Source organism: Glycine max, chromosome 5, assembly GCF_000004515.6.
Source record: "Glycine max cultivar Williams 82 chromosome 5, Glycine_max_v4.0, whole genome shotgun sequence".
Classification (NCBI taxonomy): domain Eukaryota; kingdom Viridiplantae; phylum Streptophyta; class Magnoliopsida; order Fabales; family Fabaceae; genus Glycine; species Glycine max.
The window spans coordinates 6,877,666-6,899,090 of record NC_038241.2 but is presented as its reverse complement, the minus strand read 5'-3'; the positions used below and the strand labels follow the sequence as shown (position 1 = coordinate 6,899,090).

The following is a 21,425-nucleotide window of genomic DNA, read 5'->3' as shown; positions in this document are numbered from 1 at the left end:
ACTATATAGGCGCCTTGGAACAATATAGCTATAATAAACTACCTTCATGTTAATTATGATAAATTTTATACAAGAATCCAATTGAAAAGTGAATACTTTTATATAAGCCGTGTTGACTTTATATCTTTATCGAATACTAATACAATATACTTTGCCTTGGAACAATAGACTAAATTCAATCCAATCCAGGCCATTTACACCCCACCAAATATCAATACAATATACTTTGCCATTTCTTTTTTATAGTAGTCATCAATAGTGTAATATTTGGGATTTGGATAGAGGAACTTGAAATCGAATAACTTGTAATTGATTAAAACAGAAATCAGCACGGTTTTAGTAATCCGAAAGAGAACAGTTTGAAATAAAAGATTCTATCTATTGAATATTTTTATACCAGTTTTCACAAATAAAAGAGAAAAGAGAGAAATGTGAGATAAAATGGATGACACGTGGAGAGAGATAGACGGAAAAAGAAGTGTTATATAAGTTATTACCATTTCACTTGAAGTAAGCAATCAATAAAGTTTTTGTGCATTTGAATTTTAAACAAGGAGAAACGTAAAAATTAAAAACAAAAGAAAAATTGAAAATAAAACTGGCAAGAGGCAAGAATTCATTTGATAAGAAAATAACATGTGTCCACTTCTTGGTATTTAAAGTGCATTCAAGTACTTAACTTAAAAATCTATCAGAGAAGCTTTCCAAAGGCACACTGAATTTGAAGCAGAAAACAAATTAAGCTCTTGCTGTTGGTGCCTGCATATATCTTCACACTTTACAGAACATGTGGATCTAGAATGTACTGATTTCAGAAACTGAATTTTAAAGAAAATACAACTAAGCAAGGCATGCTCAGATTTCTACTTTGATGAAAGCTTGAAACTCCATCCAGCTTCAGGACTTGTGAACTTTGAAACCAAAAACTCTAGGTACATAGTTCTGTGATTGCTTCTGTGGCTTCAGATTCCCATAAGTCATCAGAAAAAGGTGAGGAAATGTAGCTCCAAAATAAGCTCCATCAATGTCTAGACACAGTTAATGAAATTTGCGTATGAAATACAGGATATTATTTCGTCCAATAAATAAAATCGAACCCACAATCATATGCCAGAACACAAAGTAACACACTATCACTCCAAAAATATTCAGGATTTAGATAATAATGAGAAAATCCCAATAAAATAAGGCTACAAAAGTTTTAAGCAAAATGATTAATTAACTGAGTTAAAGAAATAAAAATATAAGAAATCAAGAAAATCTTCATAACCTAAGCTAAATTTGTTACCACTTCACCACTTATTTCTCTATAAATTCAGATAGCAACTGTGTAAAAAATTTGGAAAGAACAACCCTTCAAATTTCCAGTTTTTTTTTTTTCTGTTATTTTTTTCAAAGCATACAAGTCACAAACTCCAAAAACTGTACTTATAATCAAAGGGGTATGGCAGAAGAACATGTCTTTATCAAGCCAACAGAAACTTCTAAGATATAATATCAAACAGTGTAGTTGAGACATGGCCTACTGCATTACTAATCGCATGTCTGTAATAATCAAAGGACTTAATTATGAGATACCTTGTGATGTGTTTGAGTATCCACTCATTATTATGGCAAAATAAAAACTTTAAAAGGCACCACATATTTTATATATGATAGTTTAGTCTCAAATACCAGCACCAACAAGTCCAAGTAAAAATTGTGAGTGAAGCTTGGTCTATTTTGTGTATATACTACAAGCTCATTCAAGTTAAAGAAATCTTTTGAGGATTAGTAATCAGTTCCTTGTGTCATTCTTATTGATAATTAAACCATACAGGAGGAAGACCTTGAGATCAACACACATTTTCTTTTTTATTTTTTATTTGAGATACCAATACAAATGAAAAGGCAACAAGCAGCAAGTAAATGTAAGAGAGAAGTGAAACGCTTGAAATCCAAAACTTAAAATGATAGCTAACGAGTTAAAACCTTGATTGCGGACAAATTAAACAAAATCTAGAAGGCAATGCTAAAGCGCATAGATGGAAGAATAAAAAAATCCAAAATTTCAAAAGCCAAGATAAATATAGTTGAGAGGAGTTCAAGTGTTAAACAAGGCATTTCAAAGGATACTACCTTGATACTTGGACTTTGGGTGGTACATGTCTTCACACCTGGGGCAATATATCTTTACAGTACTTGACCTAGGAACATCTGACTGGCCAACCGGAAGGCAGGGTTGTCCAGAGCAGAAAACTCTTGGACATCGGCCAAAGTTGTAGTTTTTGTACTTGTGAAGCTGTAGATAATCCAGTGTCATTTACAAGTGCCAATTTTGTCCACAATAAAGTATCAAAAAACAGGATAACAATGAGAAAAATCATACCATTGCAGCCATTCCTTTGCTTGTCAAAATGTATCGGGCATGAATCAGACCATAAAGCATTTCTGCTGCAGATTCAATTAACTCATTTTGGTCCTCCGTGAACGTGTCTCCTAATCAATGGACCAACAGATACAGTCAATCAAGCAAGTAGAAGAATAGCCAAAGAGGGTTTCAGAGTTAAAGTCATATCAGCGAACAACTTGAATTTAGCATCAAGGGAAGAAGTTCTGCCTTACTTCAATCAGAATACGGTTATAGCAAGAGAAAAACAAGAATTTCCAATTTCATCCAACAACTTGAAATTGCATCATAGAACAAATATTGAATTCAAGCAAGAAAAGAATATGCTTACCGTGGGATGACTCAACATCCAAAATCAAATCAAGTGCATAATCATAGTAAGGCACTTGACTACTTAATCCACAGAGGTTGAAATCATCTTGCACGAAATCATCATCAACTTCGCAAAAGAATTCATTTCCTCTCAAATTGCAAAACCATGAGATCCAAGATGTGTCATCCCCTTCTGAAACACTAACATCAGATACTTCGACATCTGTTTCAGATTCCTCTGCACCCAATACACATAGAAAATAAAGATCAGTGAATTGAAGTCAGCCCCAGTTGTTCTATCCTACACCATTACCAAGTAATTATATCCACTCCAAAACTCTGCCATGCACAATAGGTTCATTCCATCCGGCTTGCAAATTTTCATTTTCATTATCCTTTTCCTTTTTATCTTATAGAACCAACAAGTTTGAAAAAGTTGCAAATAACCATACACGGAGGAGCATTCATTTAAAAACCTTAAAAGTAGAAAACTAGAAGATATTACATTAGACAATTCTATAATCCTCCTCTTGCCATCCAATAACATCCCCTTTGAATTTCATTTTGAATGAGGGGGCTTCCACAGTCACGGAATTAAATAGCATTATTATTGTTGTGTGCTAATTCAGAGGAAAAAAAAACAACTTTATGCAACCTTCAATTCCATGATTTCCACACCAAACCATGAAAAATAAAAAGGCCACGTTCAATTCATGCATGCATATGTGTGTAAAGGCCACGTTTGACATGGAAGATTTTTTCTCTTTGATAAATGAAAAAAAGAAATGAAACGCGCTTGTATAAGGGATAAAGAGAGAAAACGAACCGTATTGAGTGTTAGGGAGGGAAGCAGAGCGACGGTGTTGTTGGTTGATGATGGGCCTTGTGGAAGGACAGGGTTGTTGCTTTTCCTTGAATCGCTTCCGAACAACAACAACGCTACTTTCTCCTTCTCTTCCTTTGTAATCATTCATACCCTCTTCTCTTCCAATTTCGATTCTAAATGCTTCTTCTTGTGAGTCTCTTGTTCTCAGAATTCATTCTTCTCCAACAACAACAACAACAGTATTTGTCGCCGATGCAACTCCCTCCAAACCAAACCTCATTTTTAGTAACTCCCTCTCTCTGCGTCTACGTGTCTCCTGCGTGCTTGCTCCAACATTGTTTCGGTGGGACCCTCTTTTTGGTGTCTGTCTCGTTCCGTGTTTTTGGTTCCACAACAAGATATTTGTTCTCAAGGACATCCACTTCCACCCCCATTTTATACAGTATAGTACTTACGATTTCTAGAAAAATATTAAGAAAAAACGTTTAATTTTTTTAATAAAAAAATAGCAGTGGCACTTATATAAGTATTAATAGAGTTTAATTTTTTCGTGCCTGTTATGGTATATGTAAATCATCTTAGATACACATAAAAAAACAACTTAGATATGCTTTTTTTATTATCAATTTATAATTATGACTATGATTTGTTTATATGCATTGAAATTAAATTAATTAATATTATACTATTATCTATTAGCATATAAAATCAAAATTAAAATTTTATTAAAAAAAGCATTATATTTAATGTTATCAATACTATTTCATTTTTCATCTTAACTTCTAATAAAAACTTTATAAGTAATGATTTACTATAATATTTAATAAAATATAATAATTTCTTGTATGCATATTAAATAATGCTATATAGTATTGGTCTTGTATAAAAAAATTTATAATATTTAATGATTTAAGTCAACCGATAAAAAAAATGTGAGTAATTGCGGGAAATGCAAGACGCGACCCATGCCAAGCTTCCTATCACAATCAAAGAAACCTTTATATTAAGAATATGCACATGTCCCGTTAATTTAAGTACAATGTAGATTTCAAGATGGACAAAGGCGCATCTGATTCCCCACAAACCAGTATTGATGCCATAGTTCAGTTCAGTCATCAGCAAAATATCTCTCCTCTGCATCAATATTGGCCTCCCTCTGCCAATGATCGTCAAGGGTCTCGTCATTATCTATTTTAGAGTAATCTTGATGTTCGTGATCTTCTCCTAATAGAAACTTCTGCTGCATAATGTAGGTGAATTGATTCATCCGGTCCTCCAGTTCTTCTGCAGATAAAGTTGGTTCCTCACTCACTTTGGTTGGATCAGCCTCATTCAGGTGTCTCTGCCAGTAGGAAATATGAAAATAATTATTGAAGTTCATAAAACATAGAGACTAACCATTATAGCACTAAAGTCCCCAAGTCCAAAAGAATGAGGAGCATTGGATCCGAAAACAATACTACATAGTTTCACTAATAGTCAAACTGTTTAAACAGAGAATTCAAGTCAAATAGATTACAATAATAATATTGGAATACAATCCATAAAACAACACCGACTTCAAGGTTTTGAAAACATGGGGTTCATCACTGGATGGCCATAATTATTGGGAACATAAGCTAGAGGTGACCATTAAAGTAATTAAATGTTAAACCAATTGAGCAAAGTTTAAATAGATGATATCATAGCCCAATGCCTCCAAGTACAGCCTTTTGTTGGTCAATGAAACTGTTAACATAAATGCAGAGGAAATGTATGGAAGAAGGAAAGGAAACAGACAATTCTATTATTGATGGCAGAAAACGCAAACAATGACTTGTCCTTCCAACTGTTTCCATTCACAAGTGGAGAAAACACAGAGTTTTGCTTTTAGATTGGGCTGGGGGAGCTCACAGAGGCTGATCTGCTGGTTTCTAACCTGCTGTATTTCACCACCTGTCTTAGCCCTCCCAAGACCTCTAATTCTGGTTGTTCCTTAGCGATCACCAATGCTTGAGCCACCAGGACCACAAATTCTTCCACACATTTTTTCACTGTATGTTATTATTATAAGGTAACCAAACTTGAAGGTCTGCACCTCCAAATGCCCAAAGGCTCCAATTCTCTCACAAAATGACAAGATACCTCTCACTCCCAACCTCCCTTGTTATTTATAAGCAATATGCCTTATTTCTTCAAACTGTCTACATATTAACACTACCCTAACTAACTATCGAACATAATAACACTAACAGACATCCAACTTGAATCTGCAAATAAGAACAAAGAAAATGTATGAAGATAAAAAGAGAAAGAACTATTCTGTTATTAATAACTGCAAACCCAAATCTCAATTCTCCTTCTAAGGATTTCCCTTGCAACAAAGGGTTTCACCCTTTCACAACTGAGTCACTGCTCTGTTTTCTCAAACTAACAAATCTGAATCTCCATTCTACTATACATGTTAACCCCCCTCGCTCTTCCAACTGTCACCATTGAACTAAATTCTCTAACTACTTTGTAACTCATTCTATAACTTCCTAGGTCCTATCACAAATGTTCGAAAGTAACTTTCATAAAATGCACAGTCTATTGCTGATTGGAAAAAGTATAAATATTAATGGATATCCATCTTATTTAGAGAGGGACCATCATCCTTCTCTTGATGAGTAAAGATGATGCAGGGTTTCAATTTAAATAAAAATTAGAATATGCAGAAACAGATTTTCCAGTCTAAATGTGGTGAAAACTATTTAGGCCTAAATAGTAAAGAGCATCAGCACCAGAAGATAATAAAAGAGCTTAAACCAAACTTAACTGATTACTGATAGAAATATCACTAGTCACTATCTGTCCAGAAAAGGAAGGAAAAGTACACACAATGTTCATGCTTCTATATCAAACACAAGTACAAAACAGTGACAACACATTGATCTAAGATCTTTATATCTCATGAAATCCCAAACTAAAGTTGTATTCCAATCTAAATCTGTGTATCTACCAAAGACAATGATAAATTTATAAAATTAAATTTTAAAATATCCTAAACAAGGTGATAATGGGATGATAACAACAAAAAAATCTAATTTCAAAAGTCAAGGTTATTAACTTACTATAATGATAAAATACAGGATAGGTGATATTAAAAAAAAACAAGGGGGTTAGTTCTTTCCCCTAGCATGTTTGTAATGTGTGGTATGTGCTGAGAATTTGTTACTCAAGTTCTTAAATTGTTCTGCCAGGTTGCTTCATGGAATTCCTCACTCAAGGTGAATGTTGGACGTGTCCTAACACCTAAGTCTCTAGACCATTTTTTGTGGCAATGTGAAGCCTATGCTTCTTCAATTTTTTTGTGCATTTAATAGGACCAGAACACTGGCACGGAACTTGTTTTGGGGTAAGATAAGGCATTTGGTGCCTAATTGGAGTAAAGCAGGTGACCTTTTCAACAGGACTTTGATAACAAATATCTGGAGGGATTTCACAGCTCTTTTTTTTTTTTTCCAATTGCTTTCTGCTTTGTTCTCTTCTTTAGCAGGATTCCTTATCATCCTTCCCCTTTGTAATTTTTCTCTTTATCTTATTTTTTTCTTACATGCTACTACACTAGTTAAACAAGAACAACAACAATAGCATTATTAGCCCACCAAGTGTGAACAGTTTCATGGATCACACAAAACTCTGAAGCTGAATTAAAAAACCAAATTCTCAAGTTTAAACAGAAGAAAAAAAAATACATAATCAATAGTTTAAAGAGTAGTACCTCTACAGGTTGTCCATTGCTACTAATTCTTCTCCTTTCTTCATCCAATACCACCTCCTCTTCCTTTTCCTCCTCCTCCTCCTCCTCCTCTTCCTCTTCTTCTTCTTCTTCTTCTTGAAACCTCTCATTACCAACCCAGTCCCTTTCCGGCACACCCATCCTCTGCTGCTCCCCTCTAATCTTTGCCACCAGCGCCGCCTCCTCGCACCTCCTCATCAGCGTCTCCGACCACCGCTCCCCCGGCCTCGCCATGCGTCTGCCACTCTGGTCCTGAAACCTACCCACATACTCATGATGCAGATACGGCTCTCTCTCCCTCATTGCCTCCTCAGAGAAGTAATGCCCTTGGCACACCAGTTTATCCAAGTAGGCGCGCCTCCGGTTCTTCACCGTCACCGACCTCATCCTCAGCTCCTCCGACGTCGGACTCATTATGCTCCTTAACCGCTTTATGTGCCAATTAATCTCATAATCGTCTTTCATCGAATCAAATTCACTAAGCTCGCTGCACGTGAGTTTGGACCCATATCGTTCTACACATAATGCAACAATACATACAGTTATGGTTTAGTTAGGGTTTGTTTGCAACATCAGAAAATTGAAAACTAACCTAAGAAAAGAGCAACGTCTCTAGAGAGAAGGTCGCGGAAGATGGCCTTGCGTTGAGAAGGGAGAGTGACGGTGGATTCGAGAGCACGCGGAAAGTAGAGGTTCTCCAAACATGACAGTCTCTCTGAAATTCTCTCTTTCGCTTCATCACTCATCGTCGTTGTCACCGTCTCTTTCTTCTGCTCCATCTCTGCTCTATTTTTAATTTTATTTGTTTTGAAAACTGAAATAAACACTTTATATAGGGCTCGTTTCCTGCTCTTGGCCCACTCATATCGGCCCATTTTGTTAGTTTTCACTCATTTTCATTACCTCTTAGAGTTTGAATATTTTTGCATTAAGATTTTTTTTCCTCTATTAGAAACCACGAATGTCCTCTAACATATGAGTCAGGAACCAATCTCATTCATAATACGTGATTATCTTTGATCTAAGAATTTTACACACGGTGAAATCAAACATTTATAATAAACATTTTTTAAACTAAGGGAATATTAACATGTGCCTCATTTGATATGCTAATTGAGGCCTAACATTTTTAGTTCACAAATGATTGAACCCCAAAAGTTTATAAACTGAACTTAATGAAGATACAGGGGCAAATCCAGAGTTGAAACCCCTCGCTTAGTATTCACAAAAGCTCTAAATGACTGGTATTTACATCTGCTCATAACTGGGGCTTGAAGAAAGCTCCCAGGTTCCAAAGGTTGCAAGGATGATCAAAGAACACACTAAATTACTAATGGACGGAATGAAATGCATTTTAATTTGATTTGAAACGCAGTTTTCCGGGGAACTTCATCATTTCAATAAACAAAACTGTTGTTGGGTCAAATAGGACTCTCTCTTTCACTGTTTCATAGAGCCAGGCAGCCAGCATAATACTTCATCAGGAAATGCCGAGCAAACTCCTCCCAGCCAATAGATTTTTGACTAATTGAAAAAGAAGTGTTAAATCAGATTTCTTGATTCTTTTATACTCTAAAGGCAATTAAAGGCAAACTATATTAAATGATTCTTATTCGAATAGCATGAAGGAGAGGAAAGTTTACTATAATTGTCATGTCAACCAAAACAAAGATTAACCACCATGCACCTTGCAGCAGTTCAAATATACCAGCCAATAGTTTGATTTTACTCTCATTATGTGATCAATAAGAACAACTTTCTTTGAATTTTTTTTACCCTTTATTACATTGGAGCACACCAAATGGTGTTCCTCCCCTGCATTCAGATAAATATAAGTCTCAGATTCTGAGCTAGTAAATGAATAACCAAAAAGTTAATTTACATAATTCCAACTTTAACACCATATGACTAGTTATATAATTACTTACCTGAGTTTAACAATGGGCTAATACATGTTGATATAAATCCTTCATTCCTTCCAACTTCCAATCAACTAAAATCTGGAATAAGCATCATCAATTCATCAGCCACAAACCTTTCTGTCAGAATTCCTTCAACTACATAGCAAATAAGAACAATTGATTCCATCCGGAACCTCTAAAACAAGCAGGTAGTAGCATGCCATCTTTCAACCAAAGAAGCACATCATCAATGAGCAGCAGTATCCACCACATAGCAGAACTTATGAGTTGTGTGATGAGAGATCATGCAATGTATCTGTTGGAACAATAGTTTATGGCAAACCGAAAAAATTACTGGCTGAGTCGCGGACAATGTCGCTTTCTTTAAGACGTTTCGTGACACTGCCAAAAATTGTGCAAACAGACTATCAACCACGACGTTCCCAGGATAAAACAACTCAGATCACTGTATAAGATTCCCACTGCACTTAGGGAACCTTTTCTAGAATTACACCCTCTTGTATGACTTGAAAAGTCACTCTAAAGCCACCCGAAAATATGACTTGAAAAGTCACTCTAATAGCCAACCGAAAATATGACTAGAAAAGTCACTCTTATAGCCAACCGAAAATATGACTAGAAAAGTCACTCTTATAGCCAATCGAAAATATGACTAGAAAAGTCACTCTTATAGCCAACCGAAAATATGACTTGAAACCTTTTTTTTTTCCTTTCTTTTTTTTTCAAACTTTCATCCTTTGTTCTAACAGTATCCACTTCAAATTGGGAAATACACCACCAATACGAGGAAATTCATTCTAAAGATCACGATAGGATTGTTGATTAATGAAACCAAATTTCCAGTTAATTTCCAGGAGTGATAGATTTGAGCCACAACCATAATTAAATAAACTTCAAATAAGCCTAAGCAGACATAACATTCACAAGGTTCAGACACCCATGGTGTTGCTGGAAAACATGGAGGTCAATCGGCACATGAATATTTGCCAGAGACCTTTAATCAATACCCACCCATTTCCTAAATTCTTGAACATGCTCAAGCCGTTTGCTTTGTGCTTCAGTTCTTGTATTTGATGCTTTTAAACTCCTGTAAAGATTCTTATGAGGTCTAAGGAACTCATTTTTATACATCCATGTTAGGAACCTAGCCTAAGTAAATTAGTTACTGTAAGGGTATTAAAGGAATTACAATTAGATATGGAATAGTTTGTTATAGCAATTTTGTTATAACAATAGTAGTGTTGTCTGCCAACAAATTAGCGATTCTGTTATAACTAGTGTTGTCTGTAGTGCCATAGGTTCATTAGTTGCTGCTGCTTGATTCTTATCTTTAGGACCTAGGAATACTATATATAGGTATGTAATTACAGTTTGTGAGAATATGAAAAAGAATTATCAACTTTTCTGTTCCTTCTCCCTTTTATTCTGGAGGCCCTTAGTCCTAGAAACTAAGGATTATTATTTCAGTTCATAACATTTGGTGCTCTCGTTGAGAGTCAATGGCCGACTTCTCTTGTTTCACATCCACTATCAATCGCATCGAAGTAGCCATCGTGGAACTCATTGTTGCCCAAGACGCCATGGTCGCCAAACTAGAAGAAATTCTTTAGAAGCCGGCCCTTCTCAAAAATCGCTGTCAGTTTTCAAAGGTGCTCAAGACTTCTTCAACCTCCTCATCCGAGAAACCCGCCGCTGGCGAGGCTCCTTAGTCGAACACCAAAGACGGAGCCGCGGAGTTCGAACCGAGCTCTATTTGCTTAGACAAAAAGGTGCAAAGCTTCATGGAAGAGTCGCTAAACTCGGTTTCTAGTCAAGGGAGGGTTACGAAAAATCAAACCATGGAGGCGGATGTTCCAAATTCACACTGGGAAGCGATGAGAAACCAATGTTTGGACGAGGCTGCGGATTCGGCATCCACGACCGCAGTGTCTCATCGTCACATGTCCTTCGAACTTGACTATTCAGACTTAGAGGATGCTAATGTTGTTTCATTCGAAGTAATGAGGAAGAACCCCTTTTGGGTGTACGACAGAGAAGCACTTCGGCTCTTCAGCAAGTTCAACAAAGGTCGCTTGCAACTTGGACACATTTTATTGGGTAATGTTGATGTCCTGATGGCTGCACACTTGGGTGTTGTTTTTATGCCACAAGGTCTGAGGCATTTCCATCGTATTGACACATTTGACCCTGGAGGCTACTTAAGGGACGGTGGTAAGTGGACTGTTCAGCAAGCTGCTGAATTATCAATTGTTGCTCCCACTATCGAAGCATCATTGGATGCAAGGTTCCTAAGTGGGTTGAAGGAGGAAAGAGTTGAAGCTGCAAAGGTCTCTAAATCAGGTGGCATTGGTGTTATTGTGACTGATCAACCTGTAGACAAGCAGAAGTTGATTGATGATGTTAGGAAGGCTTTTCATGCAGCCAAAATCTGCAGTTATGCACAGGGAATGAATTTGATCTGTGCAAAGAGTATTGAAAAGGGTTGGGATTTGAAGTTGGGTGAATTGGCCTGAATTTGGAAAAGAGGTTGCGTTATTAGAGCAATATTCTTAGACAGAATCAAGCAGACATATGAAGAAAATCCTAATTTGGCAAACCTTCTTGTGGATTCAGAGTTTGCAAAGGAAATAATTGATCACCAATCTGCCTGGAAGATAGTTGTTTGTCTTGCTATCAATTCTGGTATTAGCACTCCAGGTATGTCTGCTAGTCTTGCTTATTTTTGACATCATCTTACTTGCATCAAACTATGATGATGCAATTTGCTATGTTGAGACCATGAATCTTGATGGAGAGACAAATCTAAAGCTGAAACAAGCACCCAAAGCAACTTCAAAGTTGCAAGAAGACTCGAACTTTCAAAATTTTAGGGCTGTCATCAAATGTGAAGACCCAAATGCTGGGATTGCTTATGGACGAGGAGTTACTGAAGTTGAGAGAGCTCTATCTAGGAGACATGAATCACATCCAGGCCAAGAGTTAAAAAAGATTAGTGAATCAAAGTCATCCATTAAAGGTTTTAACTTTATGGATGAAAGGGTAGTTGTCGCAACCTACCCTTCGGCGAGAGGGCGACGCGTGACTCGCGGGTGCGTCTTCCAAGAAAGAAATACGCGCTGAGTCGCCACCAACGTTTATTTGAGGAAAACGTCGGAAAAATCGGAAAAGACGTAGCCTACGAACTTTAAGTGAAAGGTTCGGGAGTTGTATTTACGCACGGGGAAGGTATTAGCACCCCACGCGTCCGTCACAAGAGACGGCAACCTTTAATCAAATGTGCAAATATGACTTCAATTTATATTCTTTTCCTTTTTTACGTTCTTATGTCTTTTTTATGCCTTTTTATGTTTTTATCTTTTTGTGGTCGACAAGGGCGTTTCCCTTTGCTCCTTGATGTGCCATCATTTTCTTCTATTTTCTAAACCCTTTTTGCACCATTGTAATTACTGATTGGTCTTAATTGTCAATTAATAAGGCAGTTTTATTATTTGGGCTCATTTAGCTAATTTGATGTTTTTAATCTAATTTCAGGAATTAATGAAACATTGAGCTTAATCCGGATTTTGGTTATGGACTTGAAGAGGGCAAATTAAGCAGCGGTTACCTTAGTTAATTAGGAAATTTCACAATTTTATTTTATGTTGTTCAGTGTTTATTTCGTTTTGGGCCAGAGTATTGTAATAGGGCCCAATGACTTTGAGTGACTCTTTTTAAATAGGAGCCTTGGGATTCGTGGAAGGCATTCTGTTATGCTATTCATTATTCAGAGCTTTTGTTTTAGGGTTTTCGTTTTTCTGCTTTGATGCTTCTGAGTTCGTAATGCAATTTTACGTTTTCTGCTTCTAATTACAATTTCGTTCTTGCTTCTTCTTCTACTCTCATTTACGTTTCTGTTCCATTTTACATTTTTGTTCGTTTACGTTTCTGTTTCATGTTTCAATTGCGTTTTCTGTTTGAATCCATGGAAGGCTAGATTTTCTGGTGTTGTTTCCTTTTGAGGACGAAGCCCAACTCTTTTTGAGGTTTCGCTTGTAATGTGGTTTCCTGGCAGTTCTCCCTTCACCAGTATCCCAAATTCGTGAATATTAATCAGTGCACGCTTCGTGTTCGATTAATTGCCTCTGAGCCTAACTTGCGTTCATGCTTAATGGACGAAGGGCTAACTGGTGTATGTGGTGCCTAATCACGTATTGAAAACCCTAAGTTGATTTTCGCTTAGTAAATTGAAATAGGGTTGAATTAAGTGGTTGACTGTTATGGACGAATTCTCCATAACCCAGGATAAGAGAATGACTTCTGAATCAGAGGAAACAACCCGTTTTTAATATTAGTAGTTTCGTATTCCAGTTTACTTGTTCTGCTCTTTAATCACAAAACAAACAAACCCCCCCCAATCGTTACTGTTACTGTTACTGCAAGTATATTATGAACATTTGGTTTGTCACTGCTCGTTGGGAAACAACCTAGGATCACTTCCTAGTTACTGCATTTTCATGTTTATTTGATTCGGGTACGGCCTCGATCACTCCTACGTATTCCTCAATTGTGATGAGAAAATCAGACCTACGTAGTTCTTTTGTGAATAAAGCGTTTTGGTTAAGTTATTTTTTAGTTTTTATTGAATGCAAGGTCATTTAAGGTGTTGGACCATTAGACAATCTTTCGATTCTTTTGAAAAGTGAGAAAACATTAAGGCATTGGACTATTAATGATTTCTTTATTTTTGAAAGAGGTAACAAAGTTACATATTGATTTTAGGCTTTTTAGAAATCTACACTTAACCAATAAAAGCGGAAAAGACCATTTCAAGGCGTTGGACCTTTGAAAATGGCTTTTTTAGGCGATGACAAAAGTTTGGTTTATGAATTGATTTTAGCCTTAGTTTCACTTTGGTTATTAGTCGATTCGATTTAAGAAAGAGAAATCCCAAAGAAAAACGTCCGATTGATTTTTTTGATTTATTTTACTAAAAGATATTTTTGATTATTATTTTACCTCTTTTTGGTTTCCAACGTGGTTACGGCATGACCGAACGGTCGGATTTCATTTTAACAGAAATTAACGGATGTTACAATTCAAATGATCAGTGAAAATTTATTTTATTTTTTTATTAGGCGAGAAAATGACTTAATTAAATGACTAAAGCACGTTAAAAACGGAAGAAAAGAAAACTGAAAGTAAAAGAAATTAAAGTGAAAGTACACAAAACAAGAAATGAATTGAAAGTCTCGGATTTGAAAACTTACCCGTTGAAGATCGAAGAACGAACGAAGAACGGATGAAGAACGGTGAAGAATGACGAAGAACGATGAAGAATTTCCACAGAATCGCTTACGGAGGCGTTACGGAAGCACTTCGACTCGATTTTTCTTCACGAAAACGTGTTTTTTGCCCAAAATAGCCGAAATGCATAGCCAAGGGATCTTGAACATTTTGAAGCAGCTCCCTCCTCCCCTATTTATAGGAAAAAAGGGAGGTGCTTGCCGCCCAGAGACTTAATGAAGAAGATTTCTAAGCGCACCCAAATTACTAAGTTCACCCCCCTTTTCGTATTTTACAGAAAAGTTACGGAAGCCTTACGGAAGTGTTTCGGATTTGATTTTCATTTTTTTTCTCTTCCCTTTCACCAATGTTAAGTGGAATATGCTTACCCAAGATTTTCAGAAATTTTACGGAAGCCACGGAAGCCCCGGAAACCATTTTTCAAAAACCTGGAGGAGCTTGCCGCCCAGTTGCTTCCTCCTTAAGCAACCCAACTTCCAAAAATGTTCCGGAAGGGCCTAGATTTGAATTGCTATTTACACCCCTATCTTGATAAGTTCACCCCCCCTTCTTTGCTGATTCTTTTTCCGTAACGTTACGGAACCTTACGGATTACGTAACGATACTTGTTTTCTTTCCGTAATGTCACAAAAATTTACGGATTACGCAACCATCCCCTTTTTTTTACTTCCAGAATGTCACGGAACTTCACGAATTGTGCAACGATGCTTTCTTTTGATTTCCGGCATGTCACGGAACTTCACGAATTGCCTAACGATGGGTGCCAATTACCTCAAAGTGGTCAAACGAAAGTTGAATGCCACCAAACAATGGTCCCCGGACGAAATTAGGGTATGACAGTTGCCCCTCTTTACTTGTCTTTTATTGGAGATAAAAGGAAAGTAAAGATAAGACACTAATTTCGTTCCTCTCGGTTGACGAAAGTCGCGGGTGACTATAAGATATCTCCGCATGAAACTGACTCGCTGTCCCTGGATGACAAAGGCGCAAAATTCGTCTATGCGCGTTTACCATCCAACCTGTTGCTCTTGAATGATAAAGGTAAAAATGCGGGACCAACTGGTTCCCGCATGTCATCGGGCCCGCCGCCTCTGGATGACAAAAGGTGCAGAAGATGACGTTAGTCTCTATCATGCTTTGAGTCTTAGAGATAGCAAAATAAAGTTTAAATGGATAACCACTCGGGTATCTCCTCATGTCACGTGACTCCAGTGTCAGTATGACATAAATTGTCTGCGCGGATGATGACGTAAATCTCCGCGTGTCAACAGGCTTGTTGGCCGCGATTGACAAAGGGTGCAGAAGACGAAGTTAGTCTCTGCGTGCTATCATGCTTTGAGTCTTAGAGATAACAAAAGAAAGTTTAAACGGATAACCACTCGGGTATCTCCGCATGTCACGTGACTCCAGTGTCAGTATGACAGAAATTGTCTGTGCGGAAGATGACGTAAATCTCCGCGTGTCAACGGGCTTGTTGGCCGCGATTGACAAAGGGTGCAAAAGACAACGTTAGTCTCTGCGTGCTATCATGCTTTGAGTCTTAGAGATATCAAAAGAAAGTTTAAACGGATAACCACTCGGGTATCTCCGCATGTCACGTGACTCCAGTGTCAGTATGACAGAAATTGTGGGGCGGCCGAAAAAAGCGAGGCTCTTGCTCCTACGTATCCTCAATGAGGAACTCAGACCTACGTAGTTCTGGATAACTCGTGAGATTAAAAATAGTCTCGGTGTTTTCTTCACTAAAATGAGAACATGCTTTAGTAAAGAGAGAAAACTTCCAACTAATCAGAGCAACATATGCTTTTCGGATGAAAAACAATGTGTCTACCGGGGAAGGGAAGTATACTGATGAAATCTTCTCATAACCATAAATGAGATTTTGGATGTTAGCATTTCGCTTCTAAATGAGCATTTAGAGGAAACACTGGGTTCAACAAAAATAGAAGAAAATCACTCAAAGTGTATCAATCTCACACAGGTAAGTGTTTCATCCTAATTCCGAACCATAGATATGCCATGACTTGATTTTGCAAATTATTTCCTATCAAATCAAAGATTACATGCGTGATCATGGATCAATAGGACTTTTTCTTGGGAATGGTGTTTATTTGGTGGGAACTTTGGCTTTGAGTGTTTTTGACTTTTTCCTTTTCTGTTTTTGTTTAGTGTGAGGTGAACAAGTCACCGACGCATAGGATTTAGGTTGGCAATCAAAGGGAGAGGACCACTTTAGGTCGTGGTTTCCTTTCTTTTACTTGGTGACAATTATGTATTGTTCAGATATTGTCTGATCCAAAGACTTTTCTGCATATTTCTTCTGTTTTTATTCCGATCCTTGATCGGGAATTTTCTTTCTTTTTTCTTTTTTGCTTTCTCTCGCTCTTTGATTGAGAATTTTCTCTTTTTGCTTCCCCTTTTTTGTTTTCTTCTAAGGGCAAGGATTGACATTCTCACCCTGGGTCAAGATTTATGGTAAATTGGGATTTTGGCTTAAGGCTTGTAGCACGGCTGGACTTGATATATGTCAGGGTTTGGTTTGGTCCCAGGATAAAAGGGGATGTCCCATATTATTTCCATGACAAAAATGCAATAATGATGATTTGGAAATTTTATGCAAAACTAATCATGCATGCACCTATGTGGACACTCAAATGTCGAAAATTTTTTGGTCATGTGATGCCTAGGGCTCATAATTCATTTTCCCTATTTTAGTCAACCCAGTGTTTCCAAAATATGTTCTTTTATCAATTTGTGCATTCATCCGAGTCTATCTTGGGTGTTCGAAAAACCTTTCACAGCATTTACCCTTCAAATGTGTACACACATTTTTTTTCAAAAACTGGTTATGATCGGTGAATTTTTTCAAAGAAAAGATGGAAGTTATCTCTTTTCACGAGCATGTTGTTTTTTAGATAGACAACTTTTTATTCTTATTATTTTCTTTTTTCCTTCCTTCTTTTTCTTTCCTTACTTGCTCTCTTTTCCTTTTCCTCTTTTTTTTCTTTTTTAAGTTATTTATCATTTGTTCATTTCCTATCTCTTCTTTCTTTTTTTCTCTTTTTTTTCTTTTTCCATGAGGTATTTTGCTACCTAAACATATGTATATTTTTGTGAGGTATTTTGCTATATACATGCGTGTCCAAGGTATCTTGCTACCTAAACATACATATATATGTTTTGTGAGATATTTTTGCTATATACATGCATATCCAAGTTATCTTGCTACCTAAACATACATATATATTTTTTGTGAGGTATCTTTGCTACATACATGCATATCCAAGGTATCTTTCTACCTAAACATACATATATATATTTTGTGAAGTATTTTTTGTTTAAATACATGCATATCTAAGGTATCTTTCTACCTAAACATACATATATATATTTTGTGAAGTATTTTTTTGTTTACATACATGCATATCTAAGGTATTTTCACTACCTAAACATACATATATATATTTTGTGAGGTATGACTACCTTCCGAGCTTGTGCTTGTTTTATTTAAATTCCTATGATCATGAGCAACTAGGTGTGTCCTACTATGACTTGAGAAACAAAGGTGATCAAATAACAAGCAGAGATTTAAAAGGTACTAGGTTGCCTCCTAGTAGCGCTTCTTTAACGTCTTGAGCTGGATGCATGATGATTTGTCGGTCACGGACCTAGTACTTTGCTTACCTTTGGCTTTGGACTATGGTTGCCTATTGGTCGGCCATGTGTCGTAGGCAATGCTCTAACCTTTTTTGTGGATGAGCTGAGATGAACTATAGAGGTGGTGGTGGTGCGTTTGTTGCCCGCTGCCAGCCATCCCTAGGCTGTTGTGGTGTTTCGCCCCGCGCCTGCTTGGGGGCGCAGTACTCCTTGATGAAAGCTTGATTAGTAGGGGACCTGATGACCTTGCCGGGGGTGACAGGCACTCCGTAGAACTGACAGAAGCCAGTAATCAGAGCTGGAAACCCCAAGACCCTGTTGGGCTTCTCCGGGTCCACTGGGTGTCTTGCGGGCACGATCCCTACAAACAATGGATGACATCAGAAATCAGTTTGAACCATATGCATACTTACCTATGTCGCGATGGCATGACCTTGCCGGGGGGTACGGGCACCCTGTAGGACTGATAGAGGCCTGTAACTAGAGCTGGAAACCCCAGGGCCCTGTTGGACTTCTCCGGGTCCACTGGGTGTCTTGTGGGCATAATCCCTGCAAATAGTGGATGGCATCAGAAATCAGTTTAGCCACATGCATACTTACCTATGTCGGAACGACACAGACCAACTGATACTTCCGTAGGGGGAGATCGTTATTGCGGTCGCTGGATGGAATGTTGCTAAGTAGTAACGTCATCCATATCTGTGTATGAGTGGTCATGTTGGTGCGTATGATCCGCACTCGTCTCTTTGCAGCGGCACGGGTGAAATCTTGCCCCGGTATGCATAGTAGCTGCACGATAGCCTCCTCCTCTGGTTGTACTTTCATAGTTGGCACTCCTCCAGGATCAAGGGGTGGCCTAGGAACTGATAAAAGGAAACTACTAGCCCCTTAACCGGGAGTGCAAGTCTCGGTTAAGCATTTAAGGGCAGAGGACCTTAAATTCTCTTAAGGTGCAGATGTGGAGTCCACTGAAGGCGAGAGTGTGTAGCCCTCTGAAGGCGAGGACGTGTAATCCTTTGGAGTACATGTAGTCCTCTGAAGGCGAGGGCGTGAAGCCATCTGAAGGTGAGGACGTGTAGTCCTCTGAAGGTGAGGACGTATAGTCCTCTGATGGCGAGGACGTGTAGTCCTCTGAAGGCGAGGGTGTGCAGCCCTCTTAAGGCAAGGACGTGAAGCCCTTTGAAGGTGAGGACGTGTAGTCCTCTGAAGGCGAAGGCATGTAGCCCTCTGAAGGTGAGGACGTGAAGTCCTCTGAAGGCGAGGACGTGTAGTCCTCTGACGGTGAGGGCGTGTAGCCCTCTGAAGGCGAGGACGTGTAGCCCTCTTAAGGTGAGGACGTACAGTCCTCTGAAGGTGATAGGTACTAGTACCCAAGGGTCCAACCTTATGAGAAAGCAAGAGATCGACTCATCGAGAGGGCCGGTCATCCCAAATTCACAAGATTAGATGTAGGAAATCTATGCAGTTAACATGATTTTTAGGGATGCAGATGCATGCAACCTTTGTCGTGAAATTTGGTAAGTGCGGACTTCATATGAAACAATGCAATGTAATGGAAAGTTATACAATGTTTATGACATTCTTTCCCTATTTTGTGATTTTGATTTTGATTTTTTTTTTTTTGGAAAACACAGATTGACTGTCCTTTTGAAAGAGGTGATAATTCATGCAACCTTATCCTATCTTTTGCAAATCTTTTCGGGAACTCCCTCAGAGTGTATGTTCTGTTTGATTTAGTCTCTTGACCATTTTGGAGTGACGGAAATAGAGTCATTTGACGTTTAATCAATCCATATAAATTCCAGGGTTTGTCCCCCCCCCTGCCTTTTTTTTTTGTTTAAAAACATCAACGGGTGAGAACTTTTTATCTGTTCCTATGTTCACTTGAGGCTCGTGCACGATGTCCCTCATTGCCCCAGTGTAGGGCTTTGAGGTACCAATCATTGTCTTTTGTCATGACCTTGTAGTAGGGAACCTATTGGGTGAGAACTTCTAATCTGCCCCTAGGTTTACTTGAGGTTTATGCACGGTGCCCCTCATTGCCCCAGTTTAAGGCTTTGAGGTACCAATTTTTATCTTTCGTCATGACCTTGTAGCTGGGAACCTATTAGGTGGAAACTTCTAATCTGCCCTTAGGTTCACTTGAGGTTCATGCACGATGCCCCTCATTGCCCCAGTGTAGGGCTTCGAGGTATCAATCGTTGTCTTGTTTTCACAACCTTGTAGCAAGGAAGAACGAAAGAAGCGATTGATTCTCGAGAAATAATTGAAGGATTTTTTTCAGTTGATGGATTAAGTCAAATGACTCCTATTCTCGATAACTCACTTCTCTCTAAAAAAGACAAACTTTCTAGAATGATAAAATGAGGTAACATGAATGTTTATATTTTTACTTGAAAACACAGTCAATCAAATGCCCTTTTTTTTTCTTTTTGAACTTTTTTGCTTTACTTGTCGTTTTACGGCACCCCCACCAAATGTGTAGCACGAGTAATTTCTAATTGAACGGTCTTGAAAGTCAACACTCAGGAGCGCAGGTCGCCTTGAGCAAACAAACCAATGACTCACACTCACATTCCGATGGAAGTTGAATAAGCAAAGATGTGTTTGTGAGAGGAAGAGAGAGACAAGGATGTCAAATTCATCCATTTTAGCATTGTAATCGTGGTTTATAATAATGGCATAAACTTGAAAATCCTGAGGAGTCATTAGAGACATCTAACAACGGCTTTCAAAATTGCCCCATGTGTGGTGTCGTTTGTCAATGTCAGGACTCATACGTTATTCTCCTCAAATTTTAACCAGCCCACATCAATTAGACCTTGCCCCTTACGCTTCAGGGCCCTACAATGCTCAATGGAATGCCCCGGGGCTTCTCCATGACAAGCACACGTTGCGTTTGAGTCGTATTCTCGGAGAAATGGAGGTTGATGAACCTTGGCTGGGGTTATGGCTACCATTGCAGTATCAAGTAGATATGGGAGCAAGTCAGCATAGGACACCGGAATTGGGGTTAATTCTACAGGCTTTTTTGCTGCAAAATTCATTTCTTGGTTGGTGTTTTGGTTTGTGCTAAAGGTGGTGTTTAGCATTGGTCGTGTGGTAGGAGGGTTTTGTGGTTGATTTAAGGATGGCCTTTGTGGATAACTGGGTGGTAGGTAAGGAGAAGGGTTGAGTAATGACATTGTTGGGTTGGTGGGAAACTTAGCCGTATAGGAATGGCAGTCATAGCATGGGTTTCTCCCTCATCCTCACCCTCTTCATTTGCCCCAGTTT

General features: G+C 38.1%; 2 protein-coding genes and 1 pseudogene across 3 annotated transcripts; 1 reads left to right on the top strand and 2 right to left on the bottom strand.

Moving 5' to 3' along the window:
- Positions 1-622: 622 nt before the first annotated feature.
- LOC100789357 (putative casein kinase II subunit beta) lies at positions 623-3,783 on the bottom strand. 2 transcript variants are annotated; one of them, NM_001357442.1, is made up of 5 exons: positions 3,528-3,783; positions 2,721-2,939; positions 2,369-2,478; positions 2,116-2,281; positions 623-1,028 (listed from the first exon to the last, which is right to left on the bottom strand). In NM_001357442.1, the coding sequence occupies exons 1-5, from the start codon at positions 3,673-3,675 to the stop codon at positions 898-900; spliced, it is 774 nt and encodes a 257-aa protein (NP_001344371.1). In that variant the 5' UTR covers positions 3,676-3,783; the 3' UTR covers positions 623-897. The 2 variants fall into 2 exon arrangements, with proteins under 2 accessions (NP_001344371.1, NP_001344372.1); NM_001357443.1 differs by having other exon boundaries at positions 2,119-2,281.
- A 724-nt stretch (positions 3,784-4,507) lies between these two features.
- On the bottom strand, positions 4,508-8,089 carry LOC100793948 (coiled-coil domain-containing protein 97). The gene is made up of 3 exons (XM_003525541.5): positions 7,880-8,089; positions 7,270-7,802; positions 4,508-4,869 (listed from the first exon to the last, which is right to left on the bottom strand). Exons 1-3 carry the CDS (start codon positions 8,064-8,066, stop codon positions 4,636-4,638), a joined length of 954 nt encoding a protein of 317 aa, XP_003525589.1. The 5' UTR covers positions 8,067-8,089; the 3' UTR covers positions 4,508-4,635.
- Positions 8,090-11,047: 2,958 nt separating this feature from the next.
- Positions 11,048-11,935, top strand: LOC102668953 (6-phosphogluconate dehydrogenase, decarboxylating 2-like; annotated as a pseudogene).
- Positions 11,936-21,425: the final 9,490 nt, after the last annotated feature.

What these genes read in the sequence shown, in the direction of transcription:
- LOC100789357 (NM_001357442.1), bottom strand. Translation starts at nt 3,675, where the DNA reads ATGAATGATTACAAAGGAAGAGAAGGAGAAAGTAGCGTTGTTGTTGTT. An exon ending in CCTCCCTAACACTCAATACG is followed by an intron (nt 2,940 to 3,527) that starts GTTCGTTTTCTC and finishes TATTGGGTGCAG; the next exon opens with AGGAATCTGAAACAGATGTC. An exon ending in AAAGTCCAAGTATCAAGGTA is followed by an intron (nt 1,029 to 2,115) that starts GTATCCTTTGAA and finishes AACTGTGTCTAG; the next exon opens with ACATTGATGGAGCTTATTTT.
- LOC100793948 (XM_003525541.5), bottom strand. Translation starts at nt 8,066, where the DNA reads ATGGAGCAGAAGAAAGAGACGGTGACAACGACGATGAGTGATGAAGCG. An exon ending in AGACGTTGCTCTTTTCTTAG is followed by an intron (nt 7,803 to 7,879) that starts GTTAGTTTTCAA and finishes CATTATGTGTAG; the next exon opens with AACGATATGGGTCCAAACTC. An exon ending in GCAATGGACAACCTGTAGAG is followed by an intron (nt 4,870 to 7,269) that starts GTACTACTCTTT and finishes TCCTACTGGCAG; the next exon opens with AGACACCTGAATGAGGCTGA.